The sequence below is a fragment of the Ailuropoda melanoleuca genome, chromosome 9 (genome assembly GCF_002007445.2).
Source record: "Ailuropoda melanoleuca isolate Jingjing chromosome 9, ASM200744v2, whole genome shotgun sequence".
Lineage (NCBI taxonomy): Eukaryota > Metazoa > Chordata > Mammalia > Carnivora > Ursidae > Ailuropoda > Ailuropoda melanoleuca.
This window is the reverse complement of record NC_048226.1, coordinates 30060080-30086924: the sequence shown is the minus strand read 5'-3', so window position 1 is coordinate 30086924 and position 26845 is coordinate 30060080. Positions and strand designations below refer to the sequence as shown.

Sequence of the window (26845 nt, the reverse complement as noted above, 5' to 3'; positions counted from 1 at the left end):
CGGAGGCGGGTAAAAAAAACCTTTCAGTAATGGATTTCCGAGAAGAAAGGAAAAGAAAGGGATCAAGATTGGGTGTGCACCGGGAAGATCATACCAGAGGAAATTCAGATTCTCAGCCAAGCATTCAGCACACACCCGGTGCCACCCATGCACGCTCTCTCACACCACCGTGTGCGATACCCCCATGCAGACAGCCCCGTAGGCACAGACAGGCACACACGGGCACACACACACCCCTTTGCATGGGCACACACACTTAATGCACAGACACATGGTCACACACACACAGGCAAGCTGACACACAGACGTTTTCACACCTGCGTTGGCACACACAGAAGATACATCTCTTTGTGGCTAAACTCCTCCTTGGTGACACTATCTGTGAATTGGCCAACAACTGACTCGCTTTGATTCTAGAATCTTGAACTCCAATTTTGGGGCTAATGTGGTGGGCTCGGCATATGTCCTTGCAGTCAGGGCACCCGCCGTTCATTCTTTTATTCCACATGTATGCGATGAGGACTAGAATGTCGGCCGCCCCGTGGAAAAGTGGATTGCAAGGAGGAGAGGGAGGGGCCGGCAGCCATGGAGCCCGTCAGCCTTGAGTTCACCCTCATCGGGCTTGGACATGGCTCTCTGCTCGAGTCTGAGACCTCTTGGCATCCTTCTCTCTACAGGGTAGTGGGAGTGTGTTGAGAAGGGATGAACAAGTGGATGGCATGGCAGCTGAGTGTGGAGGGCCTACCCCCTGCCTCCATCCCTCACCACCGCCCTCACTGTCACAGCACCGAGGTCCTCTGTGCCACTGCAAACTCTGGGCCCCTGCTAGGTAGCAGATACTGTCCTGGTTTTAGGGATCTTACACATCCTCATAAAGTTTGCGCTCTTAGAGAGCAGGGAGGGTGGACCACACAATGAGCAAGTCAGTTCATGAGCAGACAGCTGCTCCTGGTAAGAGGCCTGATGAAAGCCCGTCATAGCAAACCCCTGACAGGCTCTGAATTCCTTTCCTCTTACGGTCCTACCTAAGACGCCATCTGCAAATCCGTGGTGGAAGGTACCTGGCCATCATGTCTGCGTTCCAGCCTGGTCCCCAGGCTTCTGCCATCTTTCGAATCAAACTTTGCTCAAAGCTCCATGAGCCACCGCCCGTAGCCTGGGATCTCAGAGTCCTGTGGACACTCCGGCTGGGGGCGGGGGAGCTTGGATAATGGGCCTCTCGGGGCCCCTCGTCCCTGTGACTAACAATTCCATCTTAAGGGCAATTCCTCACCGCACAGTCAGATGTGCTACTGAAAGGTGATGCTTCGGGAGAAATAAATCCGCATGCCCTGTTTGGGTACCTCCCTGGTGAGGACATATCCTCTTTCTCCTGGGCCTCTGCCAGACGGACAGGGTATCCTGGTTCATTGAGGTTTGGGTGAACACCGTCTCCCCACACCCACTGCTTCCCCATCACGCGTTCTCAGAGCTCTGAGAACAAGAATGCTGTGGAATTTCCAAATAGGCAGAGACCACAGAGGTGTCTCTCAACAGCCCACCCTGGACAGGATTCTCCTTCACAACACCACCACAGATGGTCTTACTCTTGCTCTGTGTGAACAAGTGACAGGCAGCTCACTACCACCAAACACACCCTGTCCCGTGGCTCCACAGCCACAACAGATAGAAATGACCACCTCACACTGAGCCCACCCTTTCTGCACCCCCAGGCTCCTGGCTCTGCCATCTGGGGCTGCAGTGTGACCTTGGTAAGCCTCCCTGCTGGTTGTGGGGACACTGGCATGTGGTCAGCCATCCAAAGCCTGTGGTTTCTGTGAATGGCAGGATGGAGTGGTCTCCTGGTTTGGGATATTGTGCTTGAAGCTGGTTCTGCTGGTGATGGGTCCCCCTGATGGGACTTCTCTACAGACACCTCTGCTTAGAGTGATCTGCTGGATAACCTCACACAGATTCACAAAAACTTAAAAAATGGACACCTGCCTATAGACGGCCAACTTCCCTTTATTGTACATACAGTGGGGGTTGGCCTTGGGGGGTCCATTTGGCCCTAAGAATCCATAAGCCTATGGCTGCTCCGCATGTACATATACGAATAACCCCATCTCTCCTCCATTCTCCCTCTGATGTTGGCCTCTGCTCTTTGAAGAGTGCGATCTGGTCCCCCAGGAGTCTGTGCTTCTCCAGGCTAAGCAGTCTGCCTCTTTTAATGAACTGGTGTCAAGATCCTGCAGCATCCTGGGTGCCCTCCAGCTTGCAGGCAACCGCTTTGAAGTGAAGCCCACACTGAGCAAGTTTTCTAGGCTGACCCATGTGGATTGGAGCCCAGCATGCACATGATAGGTGCTCCTTGTGCCAGTCCCTGCCTCCTCGCATGGAAACGTGCCTCCCGCAAGGTGGGACAAGTCTATGCAGTAGTCTGAGTGTTTGGCAACAGCGTGCCTTCTCAGGCTGGGATTTGGAATCCAGTCTTACCCAGGCAGAGGACCAGGGCACCAGGCAAAAATGGGGCCCCTCACATGGGTGGCTGCCTCCTTCTTAGCCCACAACCCTGAGAGAGGCTGGGAGGTCTTGAAACCTGTGGGTTTCCTTGGATTTTGGCACAGGGTGGGTGCCTTTGAGGAGAGTAGGAGGTGGCACCTGCTGCCACCCACTGGGGGAAGGGGCAGCTCCCACAGTCCTGTCTGACCCTCCCCCTTCCCTGTTCTCGCAGGGAGAGGCGGGGCATGTCTTCCAAGCCATGCACAGGGCTGCCCTGGTGTTTTTATTCAAATCAGTTACAAAGCTCTCTGGAGACCAGACCAAAGTGGGGACAAGTGGCTGTTTTAACAAATGTGGAGGGGAGGGCAGGGGATAGGCAGAATCATGCTGGCTTTTGACGAATTTTTATAAATTTCTTTGAAAGCCACATATGAAAGCCCTGAGCTGGTCCTCAGAGAAGCCCCAACACAAACCTGCCCCCATTGCCTCACCAGCAGAGCTGCCTGGAAGGCCTGGCTTTCAGGATGGCACAAGAGCCTCCCTGGTTGGTTCCGTCCTCTGGAGGGTTCTGTCCCCACCCCCAAGACTCCAGCTCGGAAAACACTACCACAAGGACGATGATGGATCCAGGATTCGTCTTCCACGGCCTCACAAAACCCTGCCTGTCGTCCCTTCCACTCCACGTACGGCCCCTACACAAACTGTGCATCTGCAGGTCTGGGTTTGAATCCCGGATCTTCCACTGATCTTAGCCACCCTGAGACCCACCTTCCTCATCCACAGAAGGGAGTTGTGATCCCTACCCATCAGGAATGCAGTGAAAATGGAATGAAGGAGCATGTGTAAATGTAGTTGCTGACAAACGTGCTGAACTCGTCAGAGATGAGGACAGGGTTCCTGGGGGAGGGAAACAATGGAGCCTTGCTAATCCATCACTCCGCGCCCGCCCCTCGTGACAGCCGCTCCACCAGATTCACATCCATAAGGACATCAGGAGGCCTTGTCAAGCACTGAAGATAAACATCACCAGCCCCACATTTGGTCTCACACAATTTTTCAGGGAATGAAGAAATGGAGAACAGACAGACAATCATCTCTCTAGGGGCCAGATTTGCTGAAGTCCCCAGTGTACCCTGCCTTGAGCTGGGGGCTGTGGAGGAGAAGTGAAGACCTGCTTCCTGGCCTATGAGTGGGCAGGGCTAGACCAAGAGCCGTACTGCAGGCTCCTTCCAGATGCCTCACCAACACAGGACTCTGCTGCCTTGAGAATGTGAGCCCGTGACTCCCAGCCAGAGATGGAGTGTCTTGAGTCAGGATACAGGGATGGCTCAGGCAGCTGGACATCTGGGCCTCCCCTGGCCAGCTCTGCTCTCCCGTGAGCCCAATGCACAATTGGTACATTGAAGAAGAGGGAGGGGAGGAGAGAGGGCAAAACTTCCAGACCAAACCATTCAGACAGTGGAGGCTGCTCTTGGGTTTCTCCACATCTCAAAGCCACACTACCATAGCCTAGACTTCTCTTCAGACAAACCAGATGCACCCCGGCTCCATCCAAGGTCATTCAGGCATGAATTCATTAGCCATTCTTTAGGTCCCTAACCTGTGCCAAGCAGTAAAGCACCCTGACAGATCGTTACCACCCATTTTGCTAAGGGTTCTTGTTGAAGTGCATTGAGCATACAAAGGTCAGGGGAAGAGTCACAGAAAAGAATGGTTTGAACTCTGCCTCAAAGAGTGGCTTGAAAATTGGCAAAGCAAGGGTGATTCAGGCAGAAGGCAGGTGCAAAGGCATGGAAGCAAAATGGTATCTGAAGCACTTGGGACATATGGAGGCTGTTGTGGGAAGTGAGACTGGAGAGTTAGATGGGGCCTACACCGTGGAGGACCTGGATGCCAGGATGCAGGGTTTAGACTTTGGCGGTGGTTCAAAGTGGTTCAAAGCTAAGGAAAGTCTTTGGGCGGCAGCAAGATGTGATCTGACCTATATGTTGGAAAGCTCTCTTTAGATGTAAATAGGGAGACCCAATGGGAAAGATTAAATGCAGAAAGCCCAGATTCCAAACTCACACGAGTGAGCCCACAGACTGTCCAGTGAGCTATAGGCAGGGCTTTATTTAATACTAAAATCCTTGCCAGAATTTTAAAATATCCTTATCACTGGCACCCGTCCCCTGACCCCACAACTTGCTTTTAGATTAACCCTCTGAAACCATTTCCTGGAGAATGAATTAAGGCCCCAATGAGGATTAACACTTAGACCCTTCTTTGCTGGCAGACAGACTCAGAGCTTCGAGCTCCACTGCAGCTGCAAGACCATGCAGGATGCCATAATGAGGCTTGCAATATGCATGGGAGGCAGCAAACCTTCTTGGAGGGCCCCCATTTTCTGAGCCTCGCCTTCAGCTGAGGAGATAAGAACCTACAACTGGGGCCACAGGAAATGACAAAGCAGTGACTGATCGGGGAGCTGCTGCACAGGGCTCATTATGGTGCTTGCCAGCGGGCGAGACACCCTTATCAGGGAGAAAATTGCATCAGGCCTCCTGAATTACTAGCGATTGGAAGCAGATTTCTTGGGACGCACTTTGTTAGATACCTAATGAGCGGGATACAGGCGGGCAGAGCCCAAGGCCAGCGGGGCGGGGGACAAATGTCTTTGTTAAACAGAATTTGTCAGTTTCCGCTCCGGGTTCCCTGGGGAGGGTTCAGGGCCAGCTAATTGAATTAAGAGCCTGTGCGCTCCAGCGGGAAGGCTCAGGGCGGGGCGAGAGGCGGGCAGGCCGGAAGGCGGGCGCTTTCAGCACCAAGGACAGCAGCTGCATCCTGGCTAGTCTGCAATTGCCAGGGCAGGCTCGAACTGTTGCATTTTGCATGATCAGGGATCTAGGGGATGGAGTGGGTAGGAGGGAGGCAGAAGATGTTAGGGGAGGAGGAGGAAACAGGTGACCCAAGAAGCCTCGAGCCTGTGATGCTATTGGCCTGGTCTGTCTCAACAGACCCTCCTCTGCAGGCAACAGCAAGGGCTGAGAGGCATGAGGAAGGGGAGTCTTCTCTCCACCATGACACTCACGTGGTGTGGGGCAGCTGCGGCAGCACAAGGAGTGGTGGGCTGCGCAGCGAGTCTGAGGCAGTGCATGGTTGTGCATCGCTCTGAGCTTTCAAAGTAGGTCTCCAATTACAGCCCTAATGAAGCAGGACATGCTGCAGCCACGGAACCACAGAGTGAGGGGCCACTTGTCAGCCCCAAGCTGCCTCAGCCAGCAGGGCAAGGCCTGCCAAATAGAAAAACAAACAGGCAGGCTTGTGGGGTGGGATAGCAGCCTCCACCCCCACCTGGAAGAAAAGGGGAGAGCTCGGTAAGCCTGGGCTTAAATAGGGAGGAGTTAGTCCCCCAGGCCCTACCCTCTCCTCATCCTCATTTTAGCATTATCCCCCTCCCCTATCCTCCAACCTGACCACCCACCATTTTGAGCACCCTGGCCCCTTCTTGTAGCCCCAGATTAAGCTCCTTTCCCATGAGAAGCAAGGAAGAGAGGGCACAACTGCCTCCCCACAATGTGGGCAGACCGAAGCTGAGCAGTCTATATAGACAATGTTAAGGAGAAGTTAGGCACTGTGTGGGGTATTGTGAGCCTCTTGGTGCCACTTAGCTCATATGACAAGAGCAACTGCCTCTGGACCTCCCTTTGGGGCTTCTACTATATGGGAATCTAAAGATTATTCTATAAAAGTCACCCACTCACTTGCCCTCAACTCCCAGACCAGGATTGATCCTGGCAAAGTTGATTAAAGGAGGGGATTAGAATTGTGGGCAGGAGTCCTGCAAGGATGGGTGTGAGAGGTGGGGAGGTACTAGCATGAAACAGCTGTGGGAACAGATACAGTCCAGGGCCAGCCATGGAGAGGGCAGAGCAGAGAAGATCCACTGAGTCAGGCAGGGGCTACAGGAAGAGCAGCTAGGGGTCAGAAGGAGCAGAAGAGTTGACATCCATAAATACTCGGCCTTTCCTTCCAGCCTTTTGAGAACATCCTCCCCCTACAACCTGCCTACCAGAGACTGACAAGGTGAAGTCACTGGTCTGGACTGAGGGGTCAGTGTCATTTTAATCTTGTTTTGGTGATGAAAAGGTAAATGAATTATACATAATTTCAGAATCCAGGTAAAAGTACCTGGTGAGTGGATGTGAGGGTGATCTGGCTGCAACATCTCTCACCCCATTGATCACCAGGGTTGATTCAGCTGATCTGGCTGGCTCGGCAGGGGTCCCCTTTCTCCCTCCTGCTCTGCATGCATCCATCTGGAAGCTGTGCTCTGTAGTTAGAGGAGGACTGTTCTTCCGTCAAGGGTGTACGAGTTGCTGCCCTCCCTTGCTAGAACTTCCAAAGAAGCTCTCAGGGTCCAGCTGCAGGAGGACATAGGCTAGTCAAGCTTCCAAGGCTCCAGACACATCCAAATGAGGCGCCACGTGTGATGATCTGCCTTTCTTTTGAAAAAAAAAATTTTTTTTTAAGTATCTGGTAAGTGCCCAGCTCTGATCAGGGGCCCAAGACATGTCAGCTCTGGGTCACTGAATTTATCCAGCTGGGCCCACACAGGGTAGATGTGAGGGAGACAGGCAATGGGGGAAGGGATTCCCTCTGCAGTGTGTCCCTGCTTTCAGAGCTGATGGGGCACCTCTGGAGACCTCTCCCTTGATTTCATTACTTCCACTTCCTCCCCTAACTGGATTAGATGGCAGTCTATGAAATCCAGGGCAGTGAGATTGGCTTTCTGCCTGGAAATGAGGAAAGATGTCATTACAGGTCCTGAATCAGCATCTCGCCCCAGTCCCAGGGGCCACCTGGCCAATGGGGAGTTCGTTGTTGCACTGGCTAGTTGTTCTCTCCTTCGTTCTCTCTCATATCCATCTACCCACGCGTCCATCCGGTATGCGTTCTGTAGTTCTCCTGCTCCAGCCAGTCTGGTGTTCAGCTGTTCTGAGCAGCAGACACATGTGGGGCTTTTTCCTATCTAAAACGCAGGGACAACAAAACAACCCCAAACCACCTGACTCAGATGCTGTACAGAGCCACTGGTGTGTTCAGTGGGGAGCCTGTCATTGAACCTTGACCTCCCTAAACCATAGCCACTGGGAGAGGCAGGTGAGAGAGATAGCCAGGCCTGAAGCCCAGGGACAAAACAGGCCCAGGAGTTTTGGTTATGAAGTACAATAGGTGCCAAAATCAACCTTAAGGTCCCACTCAAGGCTTCATTCTTCTCCTTCCAAGAACCTTCTTATAGCTGCTTTCTCTTCGGAATGATCTGTCCTTGTACCCACCTGACAGGGTGGGTGGGAGATGAGGCCCACCCTGGACTGGATACCTCTGTCCTTGCATGACTATCCCTTACTCTACTGACATAAGCCTGAAGAGACTTCATGTTAATGAATTTCTGCATACCAAATTTTATTTTTCTTAGAAGACTTTATTTATTTATTTATTAGGGAGAGACAGACAGACAGAGCAGGGGAAGGAGGGGCAGAGGGAGAGGGAGTCTTTACAGCAGACTCTCTACCTAACACAGAGCCCAATGTGGGGCTCGATCTCACAACCCTGAGATCATGACCTGAGCCAAAACCAAGAGTCAGACGTTAACTGACGGAGCCACCCAGGCGCCCCATGAACTTCTGCATACAAAATTTTATTTAAAAGGGAGTCATTATTTAAAGGATCCAAGTGGTAAAGTGAAGGGTGCTTGTCCTGATTTATCCGGTTCATACGTGTGGGTTTTTATATAGTGTCCACTTCAAGAGAGGCCCACCCGTACTTGGTCTTCCTCTGTTTGTTCAGGGTCAGACATTCAGGCACCTCTAACCCTGAGCTCATCCTGTGCTGGCTGGCACTGTGCCCATTGTTCTGTTTGCTTCTAGCACAGACTGTGGCATATTTATCTGCTCCGTGGCCAAGACAGAATTCCAACAACTGATATAGGGTAGAAGGTCAGCTCTGAGGTCCCTACAGTTTTGAACAACATGCATGTGTTAGGGCTGACCGCGGGTTTCCAAGAGAGCTTTAAAATAACCTCTCCTCAAAGGGAGCATCACACGTGTCCCTAAGCCCAGGAAACTTAAAGTTTGGGCAGAAAAACAAAAGTGGCAAATGAGCCTGGCATTAGAGAGCCATGTGAGAGCAGAGAGAGCTAGCTTCAGGGCTGGAAGACCCCAGAACAGCTTTGAGCAGGTGTGGGTGGTGGCCATCCAGATTTCCTGGAGAGGCTGGGATCTGAGTGGCGTTGAGTTCTAGACCAGCAGAGATGAGAGCTACAGTCATGCCAAGGGGAGACGAGAAGAGGAAAAAGAACCTGGGAGGACAAGGAGGAGGCCCAGCAGAGTAGAGAGAGGAGACTGTTGAACAGGTGATAGGTGGGAGGCTAACGGCAGGCGTGGAATGGAAAAGAAATCTCCCCAGCAAAGGGTGGCAAAGAGGCCCGGCGAGGTTCGAGGCTGTGGTTACTGTACCAAATGTGAGAGTCTTGGATGGCACAGTGTGGTTATTCCTGTGACAAATAGTTATTGAGCACGTACAATGAGGCAGACACTGGGGATAAACAAAGTCTCTGCTTACTTGTCACTTGCGCTCTAGTGTGGGGATCAGAGGGAGGCAGACTGTAAACAAGCAAAATCAGTTTTTGCAAGTCTAATTTTCTGGTAGAGTTAAGAACTGTGAGCAGTAAAACAGGATAATGTGACTGGAGCATATATTGGAGGGTGACTTTAGAGAGGATGGGCCTCTCTCTTGAAGGCGAGGGCCTCTCTGGGAAGATCGCGTCTGGGCTGAAATCTGAACGACGAGAAGAGGACAGCCGTGTAAAGACGCGTGAGGCTATCTGAGCAGAGAGCACAGCAGAGGGAAAGGCCCTGAGGCAGGAGAGGTTGGCTTGTTGGAGGGATGGCCAGGACAGTGTGGTAAGACCCCAGGGAGCAAGGGGGGGGGCAGGTGGTAGGTGGTAGACAGGGGCCAGGCATGCAGGGCTCCCTGAGCCATGAAGAGGAGCGGCTTGGGGGGTCTAGAAAGACAATTGTGGTAGAGAGGCCCAGAAGTTTCTTTGCACCTTCTCTTCCCAGAAGCCGGAAAACTTCTTGACACCAAACAACAGCCAGGTTCTGCCCATCCTGGACCCCAAGATCTTAGATGAGAAGCTGGGTACCATCCGTGAGTCCTGGTCCAAGGCCACCGTGCACTCTACGATGGACTCCAGCACATCTAACTCTGAGGAAACAGAGATAGAGCCTCAGATGCCCAGGATGTCCCATGAAATGGTGAGTGTCTCCACCCAGTGCTGGGAGGGCCAGAGCGGCCATAGGGGTCACAGGGAAGGGCTTTGACTGTCACCTGGTTCACGCCTCAGGTGGCAAGGAGACCTCCCTTCAGGCACACTCTGTATGTGACTCACCCCCAAACTAAACTGGTGGAAGGTGTGGATTTTTCATTTCACAGAGTTTCTTCATGTTTCGAATGGAACTCCCACACAATTTCCTTCAAAGCAAACCCTTACAACACTTGTAAGACAGGGATCCATTGATTCAAGTAGTGATCAACCCAGAACTTTCTCAGGAGCATGTCCCCTGGGTAAGGGGAAGCCCCTCTGAGTCATTAGTTTAAATTTCTCAAAGAGGAGATTGAGGCTCAAAGAAAGGAGGGCGCCATCTTTGGTCACAGGGTCTGTGTCCTTGGTCATGGGAGCAGTGGTTGAACAGGGCCTGGGAAAGGGTTGGTGAAGGTGGCCAAGGTGGTGTCTTAATTTGGTGAGGGGTCAGTGCTGGGTCCTGGCCCCTTAATGCAGAGAAGTAAAGAATTGGCCACCAAAAGACAGTCCAGCCAGAGTCCCCACTTGGGGTACCACGGGTGAATTCATGTGCGGCTTCCTCCCTTCTTCCACAGCGGGTCCCATGGGGAACGCTGCTCAGAAAGATCCTGAGGAAAGGCCCCAGCCGAGGCCACTGGCCCCTAGGGAAGCCCCGGGGCTCCCCCTCTCCGGACCTTCCCCTCTCCACCGAAAACCTCCGCATCTTCCCCTGGCACTTCTGCACCTTTCTGGAACATGTCGCATCAGATGAGTAGGAAAGGTTGCTGTATGCTGGGGGTGCCCAGGATGCTCCCACCCCGGAGCAGGCGCCAGCGCTCCCATGGGCCACCTTCTACACACCCATCTCTCACCTCTGCCCCTTGGGAAAGCAGCACTCAGGGTTGACTTGCCAGCTTAGCTCTCAATTGGGTTAAAAATAAACATTCAGACCTTGTCTTTGGAGACTTCAGCAGCATGAATAGTGCCCGTGGTCCGTCTTCGCCTTGTCCTAAGGATTCAGCCCTCAGAGGCGGCACCGGCCTGCAGCAGGTTAGCCAAGAGCAGGACCTGCTCTTGAGCAAGAGGTCAAGTAACCGCTGTGAGCAACGGAGGGGAGGAAGAGAAATAAAGGCCCAAGGGCACTAAGACAAGATTCTGGAAGGCTCTGAGCACATGCAAGGGGGCTTAGGGCTCCCCTATACCCACAGGCGATGAGAGCGGCTGTGAGTTGGGCGCATGTGTCCAGAGAAGCACGCCGCCTCCGGAATCACCCAGCACACCTGTCGGTGGGCTGGTCCCTCCACCCTCCCCCTTGCTGGGCACCTGGCAAGATGCTGGTGAATACTTACTGGGCCATGTAATGGAAGCCCTGGCTGGACAGCAAGGCCATTAGCAAGAAGCTTAGAGAGCATGTAGTCCACTCTCCTAATTTGATGAAAGATGGCAATGAGGAGGCCCTGAGGTGGGGTGACCCTGACCCCATTCTCCCATGTTGCCTTGGTTCTAACCAGGGGAAAACAGATAGGTGCGGAGGCCTGCGCACCCAGCCCTGCGCTGTTCAGCCAACCTGACAGCACGGACTCCCTCAGACTCTCACGCAGTATTCAGTACACTGGGCCTGCCCTTCCCCCTTCCCCATCACAGCCTGTGTCGGGCCCAGCCTGTCCCCTCCTGGTTCCTGACTCTTGGATCCACTCCATTTTCCCTCCCAACCCTGCCTTCAGTCCTCCAGCCCATCGTGTGTCCCTTCCTCCTTCTCTCTCTCTGTCTCTCTCTCTCTCTCTTTGTCTCTCTCTGCTCAGATTTACCATCCAGCTTTTCCCGCCTCTGATCCTTTGCCCGAGGTCGTCCTGGAGACCCAGCCCCCAGCTCCAGCTCCTACCCGCTCACCAGAGCTTGCATGGACCCGGGCAGGACCCAGACATCCACATGCCTAGCAGAGCCCCGTCCCAAGCAATAGACCGTGGCTGGGTAACAACAGTGTGCAGCTCCGTGAAATCACAGGTGGCCATGTAGCCATGGGTCACCGTTCCATAGCAACCACACGAAATTACATAGCAATAGACCAGCTCATGCAAACAAGAGACAAACTGACAAGTGCCGAAATGCAGTCAGGGGGCAGTGGTGTATGGGGGCTCAGCGACAGAGCCCAGCCCTGTGACGTGACTCCACCACGCAGGACAGTACAGTAGGACACGCAGACACAGAACATGGTAGCGCAGAAGCTGCACACAGAGTCACAGGGCAGGAGAAGATACTCGACCAACACAGGCACACAGCGGGGTGGCACTGGCACCTGGCACCATCCCCATGTGCGGTCAGCAGCAGAGCCTGGGGGGCCGGCAGTGGGTGCCCAGTGACATGGCCGTGGTTGGGCGGTGAGCCAGCGACCACTGGCCTCCCTCTTCGCTCCGCCGCTGCGCTCAGACTGTGAGCCTCTCAGCAGCACCCGATTCCTGGAGTTTGTCTGTCTGGTCTTGTAGTGAGGTCCCCAGAGCCCAAGAAACAATTTTGCCTCTGGGTCACTTCAGAGCCTACTCTGGCTTAATAGGAAATTGAACATTTTCTGGAGAAAGGAGCACCTTGGGAAGGGAGAGGGGAGGCCTGCCACTCCCAGCTCTGTAGCCCCCCCGAGCCCTCCCAGGCTTCCTTCCCCTAGTGCTCCCTTGGGTCCGCTTCGTTCCCAGCTGCAGGCCAGCCAGGTCTCCCATCTTGGACTGGTTTTAACACACGCCTCTCAAGTGCCGCTTTGTCCACGTGGTGCGAAGCGCCTGTCCTGAGTGGACCCCCTGGGACCAGGGTCCCGAGGGTGTGGTCTCAGGTCAGGTGTAGGGCTTGGCAGAGCTGGAGGAAACTTCCACCTCCCTTCTGAGCAACCCAGGGAGTCTTTTTGGAAGAAGTGGGCTTTTGAGTGTGAAGAGTGCGTCGTTAAGGTTCGTCTTGCGCATGGCAACTCCCAAACATTACATACCTTGCAAGCACTCCCCTTCACCCCTACACCCCCCTCCTCGAGCCCACCTCATGCTGAGCCAGGCAATGTCAAGAGCAGGGAAGATGAGGGGCTGGTTCCATTCGCAGAGGGCTTGTAAAGCGCCCCGTCGTGTACCCGGATCCCGCATTCCCCGGCGGTGGCGACCTCAGCAATTCCTCCAGCCTGCCATAAACCCAGAACCCCCCACCCCTGCCGGGTGTCCAGTGCTGTGTCCAGCTGTGCAGGCGGGAGGGTGGTGCAGGAAGAGGCCAAGGCCCTGATCCCTGGAAGTTCCCAGCAGGCAGCGGCGAGCCACACTCCAAGAAACAACAGAGCGACACAGAGCAGGCACACAGGAAATATTTGGCAAGGGATAAATGGCAAAGGCTCAAGGCCAAGACCGTTTATCTTCTTAAGTGCCACACTTACCCAGCATTGCTGGGCACACCTAGTGAGCCCTCAATAAAGAGAGAGGAGCAAGGAAGGCTTCCTGGAGGAGGCAGAAGTACTCGGTTGCTATGCAAGAGGTGTGTGTTCCGTGTTGTTCGTAGTGCAGAAGTTCTAGCACAGGGCCTTTACCCTCTTCTCTCCCCCTCGCTACCTCCATTCGCCCCCCCCACACCTCCTTTTTCCTCTCTCTCTCTCTCTCTCTCTCCCCACCCTCCCTCCATTTCTGCCTCTCCCTGCTCCTGCCTTTCTTTAGTTTTCTCAATTTCTTTCTAATTCTCTGGCTTTCTCTCTCTGACTCCCTCTGTTTCCCTCCCTCCCTTCCTCCCTTTTTCCCTCCTGTGCTCAGAGATTTGTGGCAGACCAGAGGGCCCTCATAGCAGCAGATGAATAATTGACAAAGGTTGTTTAAAGATTCAGTGGAGTTTTTCCAACCTCACCACACTGGAATAACTCATTCCTTTCATTCTCTCTTTGAAAGCCTTTCCCCCTCCCTCCATCTCTCCCCATCGTGGTCCCCACAAGCCCGCCCTCCTCTGAGTGCAGCTTTTGTCTCTCTCCCTTTCCTAAGTCTGCTGGACCCCAGAATGATCCTTGGATCCTCATTTCTTTAACTTCACTTCCCCCCCTGGACCACCCCCTTTAATCTCTCCTAAGGGTGGTAGGCTGACTTCAGTTCCTCTGGACATTTCCCCCAAGAAAGAGGGCCCCATTTCATGGGCGAGGAGAGGAAGGAAGGCCGTCTGTCAGGTCGCACAGCAGCAGAGGTGGGGTTGAGACCACAGGAGGGCAGACTTCCCAGCCCAGGGTCCCCCCAGGCAGGTGGACAGGGGCTGGCTCTGCCACAACTTCCCAGGGTGGTTCTGAGCACTGTGTCCCTGAGCCTGGAACACAGGAGAGCTGCTTACCCTGCTTTAACTGCCCCATAGGGCCAGATGGGACAGAGGAGAGGCCGGCGGTGCAGCAGAGATACCTGGGAGCGGGGTCCTGTGTGCCTGCCTGGAGTGGCCCGAGGGCGTCCAGCCATCCCTGTTTGCCCAGGACCAAGGGGGTCCCCGAGCCATAGGACTTGCAGTGCTACATCAGAGACAGACTCAGGTGAACCAGGAAGAGGGTCACCCTGCACGGCCTGGGCCCTCCCCACCCAGCCCTGCTCCCTTCACAGTTGCCACACCCTCAGCGACAGGGCATACGCCCTCTGCCCACCCAGCCCCGCTCCGCACTGTCCCCTGCTCTCACAGAGCTCTCACCACCTCCTTGAAGTGAGCTTGAACTCCCTTCCTCCCTCTGGGCCCCAGGTCCTTCCTCTGTCAGCAGAGGTTGGAGCAGATGTTCTGGAGTTCTCCCCTCCTCCGGGCTCCTGTGCTGTGACCAGAGCCTTGGTCCTGCCCTGGAGCACCCTCCCCCCCCCCCCCCCAGGATGGGGTTGGCCGGCGCGTGGTGTTTGNTGGAGTTCTCCCCTCCTCCGGGCTCCTGTGCTGTGACCAGAGCCTTGGTCCTGCCCTGGAGCACCCTCCCCCCCCCCCCCCCCCCCACAGGATGAGGTCTGCCGGCTGGTGCTGTTGAGAAGCTCAGAGCAGGCCCGCTCCCAAGGCACCACCTGGTGGCAGGTGATGGGTCCTGGCTGTAGTTACCTGAGTATGACACCACCCGTGTGTCGGTGACTTGCAGGAATGGCCGTCTGGGGTGATGGGGTCACAAAGCCCCGGAGCCTGGGGTTGGCCCCCAGAAGCCGGAGTGATATTGAGCCCAACGTGGGAGGCAGATCGCCCAGGGCCTGTGTCTGAGCCCCACCAGGAGGCCCCGATACTTTGGGCCACAAAAGGCAGAGAAAACACAAGAGAATCAGAGAGAGAGAGGGAGAACACAGAGCCATCTGGCGCCTACCTCAACAGCCTCCAACCGAATGCGCCTGACTCAGTGTCCCCTCCCGCCCATGCCACACAAACCACCAGACACATTTCCAAAACATGGCTGTCACCTTATCCCTCTTGCACCAGCCCCTCACTCTCTGTAGTCCCCCGCTCCACTGCCCAGTGCCCCTGGCCCCAGTTTGCCGGGTCTGTCTTCTGTCCTGTCGCTTCTGTAAGCACCCCTGTCCTGTCCACCTGGCCAGAGGACCAGGAAGGGGCATACGTTCATCACACAAGCACCATGTCACACCCACCCCACACCAGCCCTCCCCAGCTCCTCCCCTGCACTCCTGAGACCCCTCAGCTTGAGCCCAGTGGCTGGCACTGGGGGGAGAGGGGTCCTAAACACAGATCTTGGAGTGTGCAGCTGTCCCAGCTCCCGGGCTCAGCTGAGACCCTCACCAGCTCCTCTGTCCTTTTCTTCCACCAGTTCCTACACATACACACGGAGAGAGAGAGGGCAAGCCCACTGGCGTTTGAAGAAGGGAGGGAGGGGAGAAAGGTGAGAAGGAAGCAATAAGGAGACCATCTTACAGGTGCCGTGTTCTCGGCCCCCCTGCAGCCCCTCCTCCCCTTCTCTCCACGTGCCCTAGCAGACTCTGGTCCCCACCACTCAAGAGCTGTGTGACCTTGGAAAATCACGCCACCTTTCTGTGCCGGTCTCCTCATTGTTAAGTGGCAGGAATACTCTCCCCTGTCCCCCTCTCGAGGCTGCAAGGAGGATTAACAAGAGCGGAGGGCAGTGCGTTGGAAACGGAAGGGCTGTCCGCTGTGTGGGAGGCTTAGGACCGTGCATGGGCCCTTTGAGATGGCGGGGGAAGCCGGGGGTGAGGGGCGGGGGGAGGCACGGGTCCTGTAGACCTCCGCCCTCTGACCCTTTCTCCAGAAGGGCTGTTCCCAGACCCCTGGCCCACTCCTCTCCCCTCTGTGCCCCCACCCTCCCAGTCTCTGGTGGGCCATTCTCCTCCCCCATCCATCACCTGGGACTAAAGAGATTAATAAACAAGACTCATAACTCAGCGGCTGGGACGCAGCAGATATTTACGGCTCCGTTTCAATTTGCAGAGAGATTAAGTGTCGATTTATTGTCTCTTGGTGTGTGTGAGCGCTGAGCAAGGCCCCCCGCAGGCCAGCTGCCCTCCCCCACTCCACATACTCACACACTTGTGGGCACACCACCCCTTGCCTGGTCCCTGGAGCAGGTGGGGAGCCCGGTGCTGCCCGGCCAGGGAAAGCCACTGGCCGGTGGATTGCACTTGTCTTCCTGATCAACTTGACCAGAGGGGCAAGTGACGTTGGCCCCAGGAAAGGGCCCCCAGGCCCATGGAACAGGGTTATTAGACCAGATGGGGGGGTACCATCCTTAGATGATTCAGAGGGTCCTTCCCGGCCTTCCCCCATACTCGTCTCCCCCCTCTCATAGGGCAAGGGTCTGTGGGGTTTAGTAAATGTGCCCTAGAGCCCAAGGCCCACAGTTCTAGATCACTTTCTGGGTATCCAAGACCCCAGGGGTCCCTGCTCAGAGAACCACGCAGGCCTCTTCTCAAAGTCCATCCTCCCCAGAGTGGAGTACTTTCAGGGAGAAGCCCGGATAGGCCCAGGGGATGGCCGTTCGGGGAGGGAGGGTGGCACATGCTGAGAGCCTCCTCTTAGGCCTCCTGTCGCAGGCCCCACAGACATTAGGGATTGGATCTGGAAGGGGAGGCACACTTCCAATGACAAAGCCTCCCAGCCCAGCTGGGGAGGAGTCTGCAGGGGCCAAGGGGAGTGAGACAGCATGGGGAGGCTGGCAGGAAAGGGGGCACCAGCCTCAGGGGCTGCCCCAAGAACGAGAGTGCTGGAGGAGCCAAGAAGGGGGCACAGAGAACAAATGTCAAGTGCTCCCCCACTCCCATGGACCTCGAGCTGCCTCTCTCCTTCCCTGTTGACTTTGTAGTCTGGCACAGGCATTCATTCATTCATTCGGCCAGCTTTTTGCACTTGTGCTGTGTGCCACAGCCTGTTACCTTGCCCTGCAGAGCCCTCTCATCTGTGCAGCTGAAGCAGAGTTGAGTCCCGTCTCCACCACTCAAGAACTGTGTGACCTTGGGTAAATCATGGCACCTCTCTGGGCCTGTCTCTTCTGTTGCGTGGAGGGAATACTCTCCCCGTACCCGACAGCTGAGGCTTTGGAGAGGAGTAACGAGAGAGTGGATGGCAATGCAGGAAACTTTGCAGGAGGCATATTAATAGTCGCCGTGTTCGTGGACCCTCCGAGCCAGGGAGGGGTGGGGAAGGGAGGAGCAGCACACCTCACCCAGGCCTGTCCCTCTGACCCTTCTCCGGAAGCACATCCCGAGCTCAGTGACAGTGACATAAAGATAACTCCCCACAAAAGTCCCTGTCCTCAGGAAGCCCCAATTCAGCAGGAGAGACACATCGGGAATCCATGCAAGAGGGTGGCCAGGACTGGGGTGCAGTCTGCTCGGGATTATGGGGGCACAGGGGGAGTGTACCTAACCCTAACCCCCACCGCACCCCGCCCCCCAGACATTAGTCTTCAGTGGTTATTAGTCTGAAAGTCATGACGGATCTTTGATTTGCTGGTAGAAAAGTACAGGCTAGTGAACTTGTTCCTGTAAGAGGAATCTGTGGAGTTGAAATTACCTACGTGTCTGTGTCTGTGTGTCTGTCTGTCTCCATATCTCTCTCCCAGGTGGGACCCTGGGCTGGGGTCTCACCAAGAGGCACTGTGGGGCCCTCAAGCTAGTCCCTTCCTTCCAAACTAGTCCTTAAGCTAGGACCTCAGTTTCTTTTTCTGTAAAATGGGAAGAATGCATTCCTGCAGTGAGAGATGAGGAAGTCTTAAGGCGTGGATGTGAGGACTGAGGAATAGACGGGACAGAGGGTTGGCCAAATCAGGGCCTGCCCCAAGCACCCAAAGATCAGGCTGAGAGGAGATGTGGATGAGGGGCCCACTGGGGCAGAACCCCCCACCAGAGGAGCAAGAAAATTAACAGCCCAGGGAGCATGGGATAGGAGGGGCACCTAGAGACCTGGGTCGGATTCTGATCTGCCGCTGACCTGAGCAGTCGCCTGGGCTGCCCCCCTCCCCTCTGTGGAGTGAGGGGCGTGGTCTTGTTGATTTCCTCTTTCATCGGACAAATAAGGCAGATGGAGATAGGATGACCTCTAGCTCTGCTCCTTAGCGAGACGGCTGGCACCGCCCTCTGTCACTGCCCATCTCAGCTCCTGATCAAACACGGGGTGTGGGGGGCAGAAGTGTGGCTCTCTCGGTAAATAAAGCCATGATGATGAGGCCATAAATTGCTGAGGGCTTGAAGCATCGATTGGTGAGGGTAGGAGGGACTACAGAAACCCAGGGTGACACCTGGGAAATGGGGCTCATTCCTTCTGCAAACTGCCAGCTTAGCCCATTCTTTTAATAATACCAATTATATCCATCAATCTTTAGTGAGCTCTTACTCTGCTCCCAGAACTTTCATCATAATCTCATTTCCTCCTTGCACCAACCTGATGAAGGGCAGACAGTTATCATCCCCACCTTACAGTTGGGGAAAGTGCGGGAAGCTCAGTAGCCCTCCCAGGATCCTAGGGCAAGACTGAGGGAGAGCATTCATTGGTCCAGCACAGGGGCCCCGTGCCTGCTCCTGCAGCTGCCTGGCGGGGCCTCGTGACTCAGAACTCAACAGCCTGGTGAGCTCGACTCATCCATTCCCAGTCCATCTGTCTGGGTGGGAGGGCTGCCTCAGTTTGCTGGTAAAAGACCATAACAGAGCTCTGGGGCTGCAGGTCCCCTCCCCAGGCCCACCCCAAACCTTTGAGAGTATAGGCAGAGAGGTCTACACACCATATGTCTGAACCCCAAATAATGAAAAGTTATCAATTAAGCTATAGCTAACAAACCATTAAACATGTTCTATTCTTTCTTCACCAATAGAAGAGAATTCCCAGATTCCACATTGGCCCCTGGCAACATGAGGAGAGCAGCTCCCAGCCCCTGCTCCTAGTCCCCCATATCCTAGGAGACGTCCGCTTCACCGCTAACCAGGTTGTTTCTGTCCCATACCTTAAGGGTCCAATGACCATATGAGACCTTTCACATTGTCTTCAGGCGAACAGGCCCTGGGAGTAGGGGGGATTTCCGGGGTCTCAGGTGGGGCTGTGGTCTGGAAGGGTGCTTCGGCTCGGGTCAGCCCACAGGGAAGGTGGCAGCCCTGAGACGGCCAGAGCAGGACCCTCTAACACACAGGGCCCAAGGCAGGGGCCCTGCTTGTCCAAGGCTAAGGGCAGAAAAGCCCCTCCCCCAGCACAGTGACCCTACGACGCTGTACTCTCGAGCTCCGATTAAATGCTTTTCAGTACAATCCAATTTCCTCCTGACATGGAATAGAAAAGCCCAGTCTGTGCACGTGCGCGTGCGTGCACACACACACACACACACACAATACATTTGGTGTTAAATATCCAATCAGGTCCAAAGATAATAGAGAAGGGCCAGTTCACTCCCAGTTTAATCAGATAAAATGCCCATTCATCGGCTCCTGCGCAGCAGACGTCCCTTCTGCAGCCACCAGGACTGCGTGGAGGAGGCGGAGGGGCTGCAGGAGAGGCGCTGGAGCACAGGGGAACTGTGGGGGGGGCGGAGAAACGGGCTGAGTAGGTGGGCTGTGCCTTTAAATCTTCAAGGAGGGGGGACAGCATTGCCCACGGGGGACTAATTATCCTTCAGCCTTTAGCCAGCTCTTACTCAAACAGACAAAAGGGGGGCTCAGCAGCCCCTGCAGCAGTGTTTTTCACTCTCAGATATGCAAATCCACCCCGGCACAGTGGCCCTCGGGGGGTGGCTGACTAGTGGTCTGGGGATTTGGAAGGGCCAGCAAGGGCAAGGGCCTGGTGGCTGGACGCCTGTGGAGGACAGTTTTGGAAGACTGCAGGCATCTCACTCTCCCTCCTCTGGCTGCGTGGAGAGCCCTGCTTTGCAGTGGGGAGAGCCTTATGGAGGCTGAGAGGAAGTTCCCTCCCTCTCCTTTATGTGGGTGGGGGGGTCCCTCAGCAAGCTGGCTCAGAGACCAGGAGCTGACAGCCCAGATGGGGCCCTCCTGCGTACTTGGCCCCCTCCATTCTAGGACATAGCCAGCAGGAAACCTATCCAAAGCACAAATCTAGGTGTTGCCCCTTCCCTAAACCTGTCTGTGGCTCCCTCGCCTGCAGCATGAGTCCCTCAGCCCGCTGCCCCCGTGACCTCTGAAGTCTGTGCCCCAACCCAGGATATCCTACCGATGCCTAACCCCATGGCATCCACTCACAGTTTCAAGCCTTGGCTCTTCTCCTCTGCCTGCCTCATGTTCCCTCCTGCATGCCCACCCCAGGTTCCTGGCACACAGTAGGTGCTCAGTAAATGTGCCCAAGAAATGCATAAAGTGCTCCTTCCAAAGCAGCCACATAACCCAGGGAGATGACAGGTCTGAGTCGGAGGCGGGGAGTTTGCTTTCTGCTCAGGTCCCAGCCAGCACCTACAAGAAGCTCGGTCTTTCCGGCCGTGAAATGGGATGATGGTAACCTTTACCCTGAGGGCTGCCTGCAAAAGTCCCGTGGTGCCTGGAGAGGGCCTATGAGTTGTGAAGGGCCTCTGGTGTCTTATCATTCACAGCAAGGTGAAGAGAACAGTGTAGGGGGGGTGGCAGTTAGAGGCTAGATTCCAACCCTCTCAGCCCCTCCAAGACCCTCCCATCAGACAACCTCCCTTGGGGAATCCACTCCCACTCTGTATGGGTCTCTGCCCTACCTCTCCAAGTCCTCTGCCCAGCTAAGGATTTCACTGCCATCTTGGCAGGAGGGGCCTAGGACCTGGACCTGAAAAGTGGGAGAGGAGCTTAAAAACTCTGGGGGGCTGGTCCTGAGGCAGGAGTGAAGGCTGGCTGAATGCAGACGGTCTGGCTAATCGGGATATGGATTCTGAGACTGAAGCCTGGGACAGAGGTGGGCAGGGACACAGGCATCCCAGGAGACTGAAGGGGGGGGACCCAGGCAATGGGAGAACCCCGGCCCCTCACTACTACCTGTGTTGTGAATGTCTGGGCCCAGAAGGATTCACGGGAGAGGGTGAGTCAAGAGGGGGAAAAGTAGCCAGGAGAGGCTGGGTGACAAGCCAGGTGCGAAGGGTCTCTGAAGGGACCAACTGCCATAAGGCTGTAGTCTCCAAAGGCAAAGGGTAGCACATGGGTTTCCAGAAGCAGTGCCCAGGAGTCTGAAAGCAGAAACACTTTGTGAAGGCTGGCAGAAACTCAAGGCTAGGGCGAATGTGCTCGCCTACACTGGAGGCGGGAGGGACAAACCAGCCAGAAAAGGTCCAGCCAATGAGAATGGGGGTGAGGAGAGGACATAATGGCCCCTGAGAAAGAATCTAGGTGGGGCTGGAGAGGCAGAGACAAAGTAGGTATGCCCCCAGGGACGGGGACCTACCCTTGTCCAAACCGCAAGTACCTTACAGGATGGCCCAGCCATGCCATCTCCCCTCCAGAAAGCCCCTGGGAGTCTGCTCATTCCAGCTCACCAGGCCTGCACATTTGGAGCAGAAGACCCTCCCTTTCCATTGACTGTCCAGTGCTGGCTTTCCAGGGGCTACGGTGAGCGCTGAGAAAGAGGGAGCTCCAGCTCCGCAGTCCCTCCTCCATCCACTGTCCCTCCCTCAGCTCAAGCCTCCTTGGATCCCTCCAGATACACAGATGTCCTCCCTGGGGCTCCTTCCGCCACACCAGAGACCTGGCAGGTGGCCCCCGGGGACCTCCCCCCCCCGCCCCCGCTCGCCTCGCTGCAGCCCAGCTCTGGGGCTTGAGGAGGGGACGAAGAATGGGCCAAAGGAGCACACACACCTTCACAGAAATGATGAAAGGGGTGGGGGTTGAAAATAGCTTAGAATTCACACCTGGAGAAGACAAGAATCCAAAGAGACAGGTGCTCTGCCCTCAAATCCCAGTCCCTCCAGCCAAAGATAGCCAAGAGCACACCTGTGATCAAATTGAGTTGGGTTTCTTGATTCGTTGTGACCAAGGGGTGAGGGTGGGGGGTAGGCATCAGGAAGGGTGTGTTGGAAGGATCCAGCTCAAGGGAGTGATTTGGGGGAGGGTTCGAGGACACAGGGCTTGGCTCTGGTTGGATGGTCTCAGGAGGTGAGCTAATTCTCATCCAGAGGCAGGAGGGACAAAAGAGGGCTCAGACGGTCCTTGGTAAAGAAGCAGCAGGCGCTCAGTTTGGCCAGGGAAGGCTGCTGTCTGGGCATTTTCGTGATTGGAACAATGTTCGTGTTTTATCTGTGTTCAGACATGACTACGGAGAGGCCTTGTTTTTGTGCCACTCCAACCTGCTCAGAAAGTGGCTTTAAATGAGGGACGCCTGGGTGGCTCAGTCCGTGGAACATCCAGCTCTTAATCTCAGCTCAGGTCTTGATCTCAGGGTTGTGAGTTCAGGCCCCACGTTGGGCTCCGTGCTGGGTGTGGAAGCTACTTAAATAAGAACTATAAAGGAAGAAGAAGAAGAAAGTGGCTTTATATGATGCTGACAAGTGTGGTCCAGGCCAGCTCCTGGCCCCCGGGGCTGCTTTGCTGTCCCGCGGGAGCTTCAGGCAGGGTGAGCAAGGGGAGAGGGGAGGGGTGCGTGTTACACACCCATTGGTGCCAGGCACTGTGCTCGACCCCGGACAGACTTTGCCAGCTCACACTTCACCACGGCCCTCTCCCCACTGTACGGATGATGAAACTGAGGCTCAGAGGGGCAAAGTGCTTGCCAGAGTCAACACTAACTGGAGTGTGAGCCCTGAGCTCCCTGGCTCCAAAGTCTGCAGGGCCGTGCCCTTGGCCTGGAGGCTGAGCTCCGTCAGCCCCGCGGGGCCCGGGACTCTTGGTTGTGTCCCCCTACGCATCCCAGCGGGGCATCTCTGGCTGCAGGGGTTCAGCCTGGCTGTCACGGCACCGCCTCAGTGTCAGCAGCCGCCCGGCTGGTCCCCTGTGCCTAGAGGTGTGAGGGGTAATGAGGCCCCATAATTAAGGTTCCTGGAGACGCGGCCGGGAGATTTATAGACAGGCTTTGTCAATAGCCGTGCTTTGGCTGCAGATCCACGGAGACATCGATAAGTGCTCGTTACAGCTTCTCCCCGCTCCTTGCCCTGCCCCCCCCCCAGCCTCTCCCGGGCCATCAGGCCGCCTGTTCGCAGCGCCTATGTACACAGGCTTCGCTCAATTAATTTGCCCTTGTTGGCACCATCTGTTCTTTTCATGCGTCCTTATCGGGTATGTATGTGTCCTGCCTCCTTCTCAGCTGTGCTCCAGAGCAGGGCCACGGCACCCCCCTCAGACCGGGGCTCCTCAGGGTGGGGCCCTGTCTCCTCCCTCAGTCTAGGACTCCCGAAGGTGCGGCCAAGACTTCTCTTCCTTCATCTCCCTTCACACCCCTTCCTCCTCACCCTGGGGAGCTATGCTCAGTCCAAGGCCCTGGCAGAATCCCTCGGAGCCTGACCCCACCGGGCAGGGCCTTGCCCTCCAGAGAAATCCCCCAGACCCCAGGCAAGCCGTGCCCTGGCAGGCTGGCTGCCCCTGGGGGCTGAGAGGCAGGGCTCTGGTTCTGGTCCCGGCTTTGGCTCCCACAGGCTGAGGGTGGGAAGGAGCCTGTTCCCAGAACAGTGACATCACTGAGTTGGAGGGGGCCGAGAAGCCCCTGCCAAGTCTGTTTCTCTTGAGTAGCATGAGTCAAGGGTAGGGGGGTGCGTCCAGAGGTCTAGACTTGGGCAGCCCCCAGAGCAGGATGGGCATGGCCTGGGGGCCGGGATGCCAGGCAGATGGTCCACCGAGACAGCTGAGTGAAGGCAGCCTCCTAACCATGCCTGCCCTGGGCCGTCTCTGCTTCCCAAGGCTCTTGGCGGCCGGCATCCCAACCCTACTCCTCTCAGAGCTGCTCTCGCCTACAGAAGGGTCTCGGCAGCTTCCAGCCCTGCTGGACTGTGCCTCCAGCTCCCAGCACGGATTCTTGAGATGGCCTGGCTTTCCCGACGCGGGGGGCATGACTGCCCAGCTGGCTCTGCCATGACAGTACTGTGGGGGGCTGGGCAACCTCTCGCCCTCTCTGGGCTCTGGTGACCTGCGAAGCACGCTGGGCGTGTTCGCAAGGAAACGAGGCCTCATCCTGGGACTTATCTTTGGAAATTCATCCTCAGTATCTAGCTCCAGCCCAGCCCACCTCACCTGACTATAACAGACTCCACACTGGGGCCTTGGCCAGGCATTCAGTGCCCCGCGACTAGGCCCTGAAGCCACGCCAGCTTCATCTCCCACCACCCCTCCTCGCCACGCGTCCTCACTGTCTGTCTACACTTCCCCCAGGTGCCAGGCTGCCTCTAACCATCACGCCTTTGCCCTTGCCCCAAATGCACCCCTTCCTCACTCCTTTATCACCTGGCAAACTCTTAGCCTTCAAACCCATTCCCAAACTCCTTCTGGGATGGCCTCCTTTACACCTCTGCCTGAACCTCAGGGTGTGAAGGGGGCTGGCCGAGGGACACCCCAACTACCGCCCTTACCATACTGACAGATCGTATCACTCTGAGCCTGCTGCCACAAACACTACGATGTGAGCGTCTCCAAGCCTCGGTCACCTCCGTACCCCTGGTACCCAAATGGGGCTACTAGAGAGTGTGTGTTGAACTGGAGGGCCCCCAGCATCCTGGCCTGGGTTGGGGGAAGGGCAGTACTCATGGTCCTCCATATATGGAAGGTGCCCCCCCCCCCCCCCCCCGCCCGGCNCACAAACACTACGATGTGAGCGTCTCCAAGCCTCGGTCACCTCCGTACCCCTGGTACCCAAATGGGGCTACTAGAGAGTGTGTGTTGAACTGGAGGGCCCCCAGCATCCTGGCCTGGGTTGGGGGAAGGGCAGTACTCATGGTCCTCCATATATGGAAGGTGCCCCCCCCCCCCCGTTGCTCTGGCTGCACACCGACAGAGTCATGGAGTCTCAGGTGGGCCGTAGACTCACTAGGGCCAAATGCAGCACACGCCTGGGGAGCCACACAAGGAGGGGGCTTTACCTGGCTCCCTGCCCACCCGCCCCCAGTCGGCCCCTGTCCTGGGCCCATCGCAGGAACCCGTGAGTCCTCTGCCACAGACAGCTCCAAGTGTCCCGCCAAGGCACAGGGGGCTGATTTGGTGGGGTGGTGGGAGGGGAGGGGGCAGGCTCAGGTCTGCCAAAGCGTTTCTGGCCCACTGGTGGCATTTCTGCTAGAAATGGGGACCCATGCTTGCTTGGCACATGCTGGGCCTCCAGGTACTGGCATCTCAGGCCCCACACAGCCCACGTACAGGGACCCAGAACCCGGGTGCCCATGAGCCCCGTCCTCGGCTGGCGCAGAGGCCCACAGCTAGGCAGGGTGCGGAAATCCGACAACACGCCAGAAGCAAGGCTATTGACCATCACAGTCCCCGTCTCTTCTCCCCGCCGCTGTGCCAGAGCTCTTGTGCAGGGACCGACTGTTCAGGAAGCCTCCAGATGTAGGAGCCAGGCCTGGGACCTGCATGGGGGGTGGGGAGCCCAGCAGCCAATGGGGACCGCTGGCTGTGTGGCCTGCCCTGAGTTCCACTGAGCTGGGAGGTCCAGCCTTAGTGAGGAAGCAGAGAACGTGAGCCCTGCCCTCACGGGCTGGAAGGCCAGTTGGGGACAGGGGGCCAGCGCCGGGCTCGGAGCAGGAAGTGAAGAGTGTGGACTCAGGAGCCAGCTCTCCCGCTGAGACAAGTGCCCTGACCCCGTCCTGCCTCACTCCCCTCCTCCGCAGAATGGGTACAGCGGCGCCTCACTCCCCTCCTCCGCAGAATGGGTACAGCGGCGCCTCCCCTCCTCCGCAGAATGGGTACAGCGGCGGCCGAGTGCTTGAGCTATGGAGGCTCACAGATCGATCTGTAGAACGTATTTAGGACCGAGCCTGCCCACGGCCGGCTCTTGGGTCACGACCTAGCTGATGCAGGCTCTAGAAGGTCAGAAAAGGAACCCTCCATCCCTTCTAGCCAAGGAGAGAGAGAAAAGCTTTTGTCCAGAGGCAGCTCTGAAGAATGATGTGCAGAGACAGGGTGAGGGCGCCTCCGTCCGCCGGCAGAGGAACTGCACAACCTCTGCTCTTACCCCACCCCGAGCTGCTGCGCGGCTGGAGGAGGCTGGGGCCGGAATCACTGTGGACCTTGACCGCCAAGCTGGGTGAATAAGGCCCCCCTCCAATGCCACTGGGAATCTCTGTGCTCCCCACTTTCTCCTCCCCACCCAACCTGATGCCTGCCCTGCTTTCTGGCCCCCACGGAAGGTGGTCCCCCATCCCACAAAGAACCCTAATCTTGACTAGCAGCTGTCTGCTGTATCTCACTACGCTTTCAGGGATGGGGGGCTTCTTAGCACCCATTTGATAGATGACATGTCTGAGATCAGGCAGGTCCCCCTGGGATTTCAAGGGGCAGGCGCAGCCCTTCCGGAATGGTGTCCCCTCCCTCTCAGCATCCCACACTCGTCTGGTGTCCAGTGGTAGACCCCCTGAGGGGTCTTGGTGCCACGCCTGCCTCCCACCAGAGCAGGGCTGGAAGATGCCCACGTCTGGGGCCTGGCTGAGCGCGGCCTAGGCCTCCCCGTGGTACATTATTGATGGCGCTTCTAATTGTGCGTTTCCCAAAGTCTACAGGC

The 26845-nt window shown here is 56.3% G+C and overlaps 1 protein-coding gene across 1 annotated transcript in view; it reads left to right on the top strand.

The window, feature by feature from the left end:
• CCDC33 (coiled-coil domain containing 33) overlaps positions 1-26845 on the top strand; it is a 90948-nt gene that overhangs the window by 38109 nt on the left and 25994 nt on the right. Inside the window, exon 11 of the mRNA XM_019803518.2 lies at positions 9585-9779. Within this exon, the coding sequence (XP_019659077.2) occupies positions 9585-9779 (195 nt within the window). The remainder of the gene's footprint in view (positions 1-9584; positions 9780-26845) is intronic.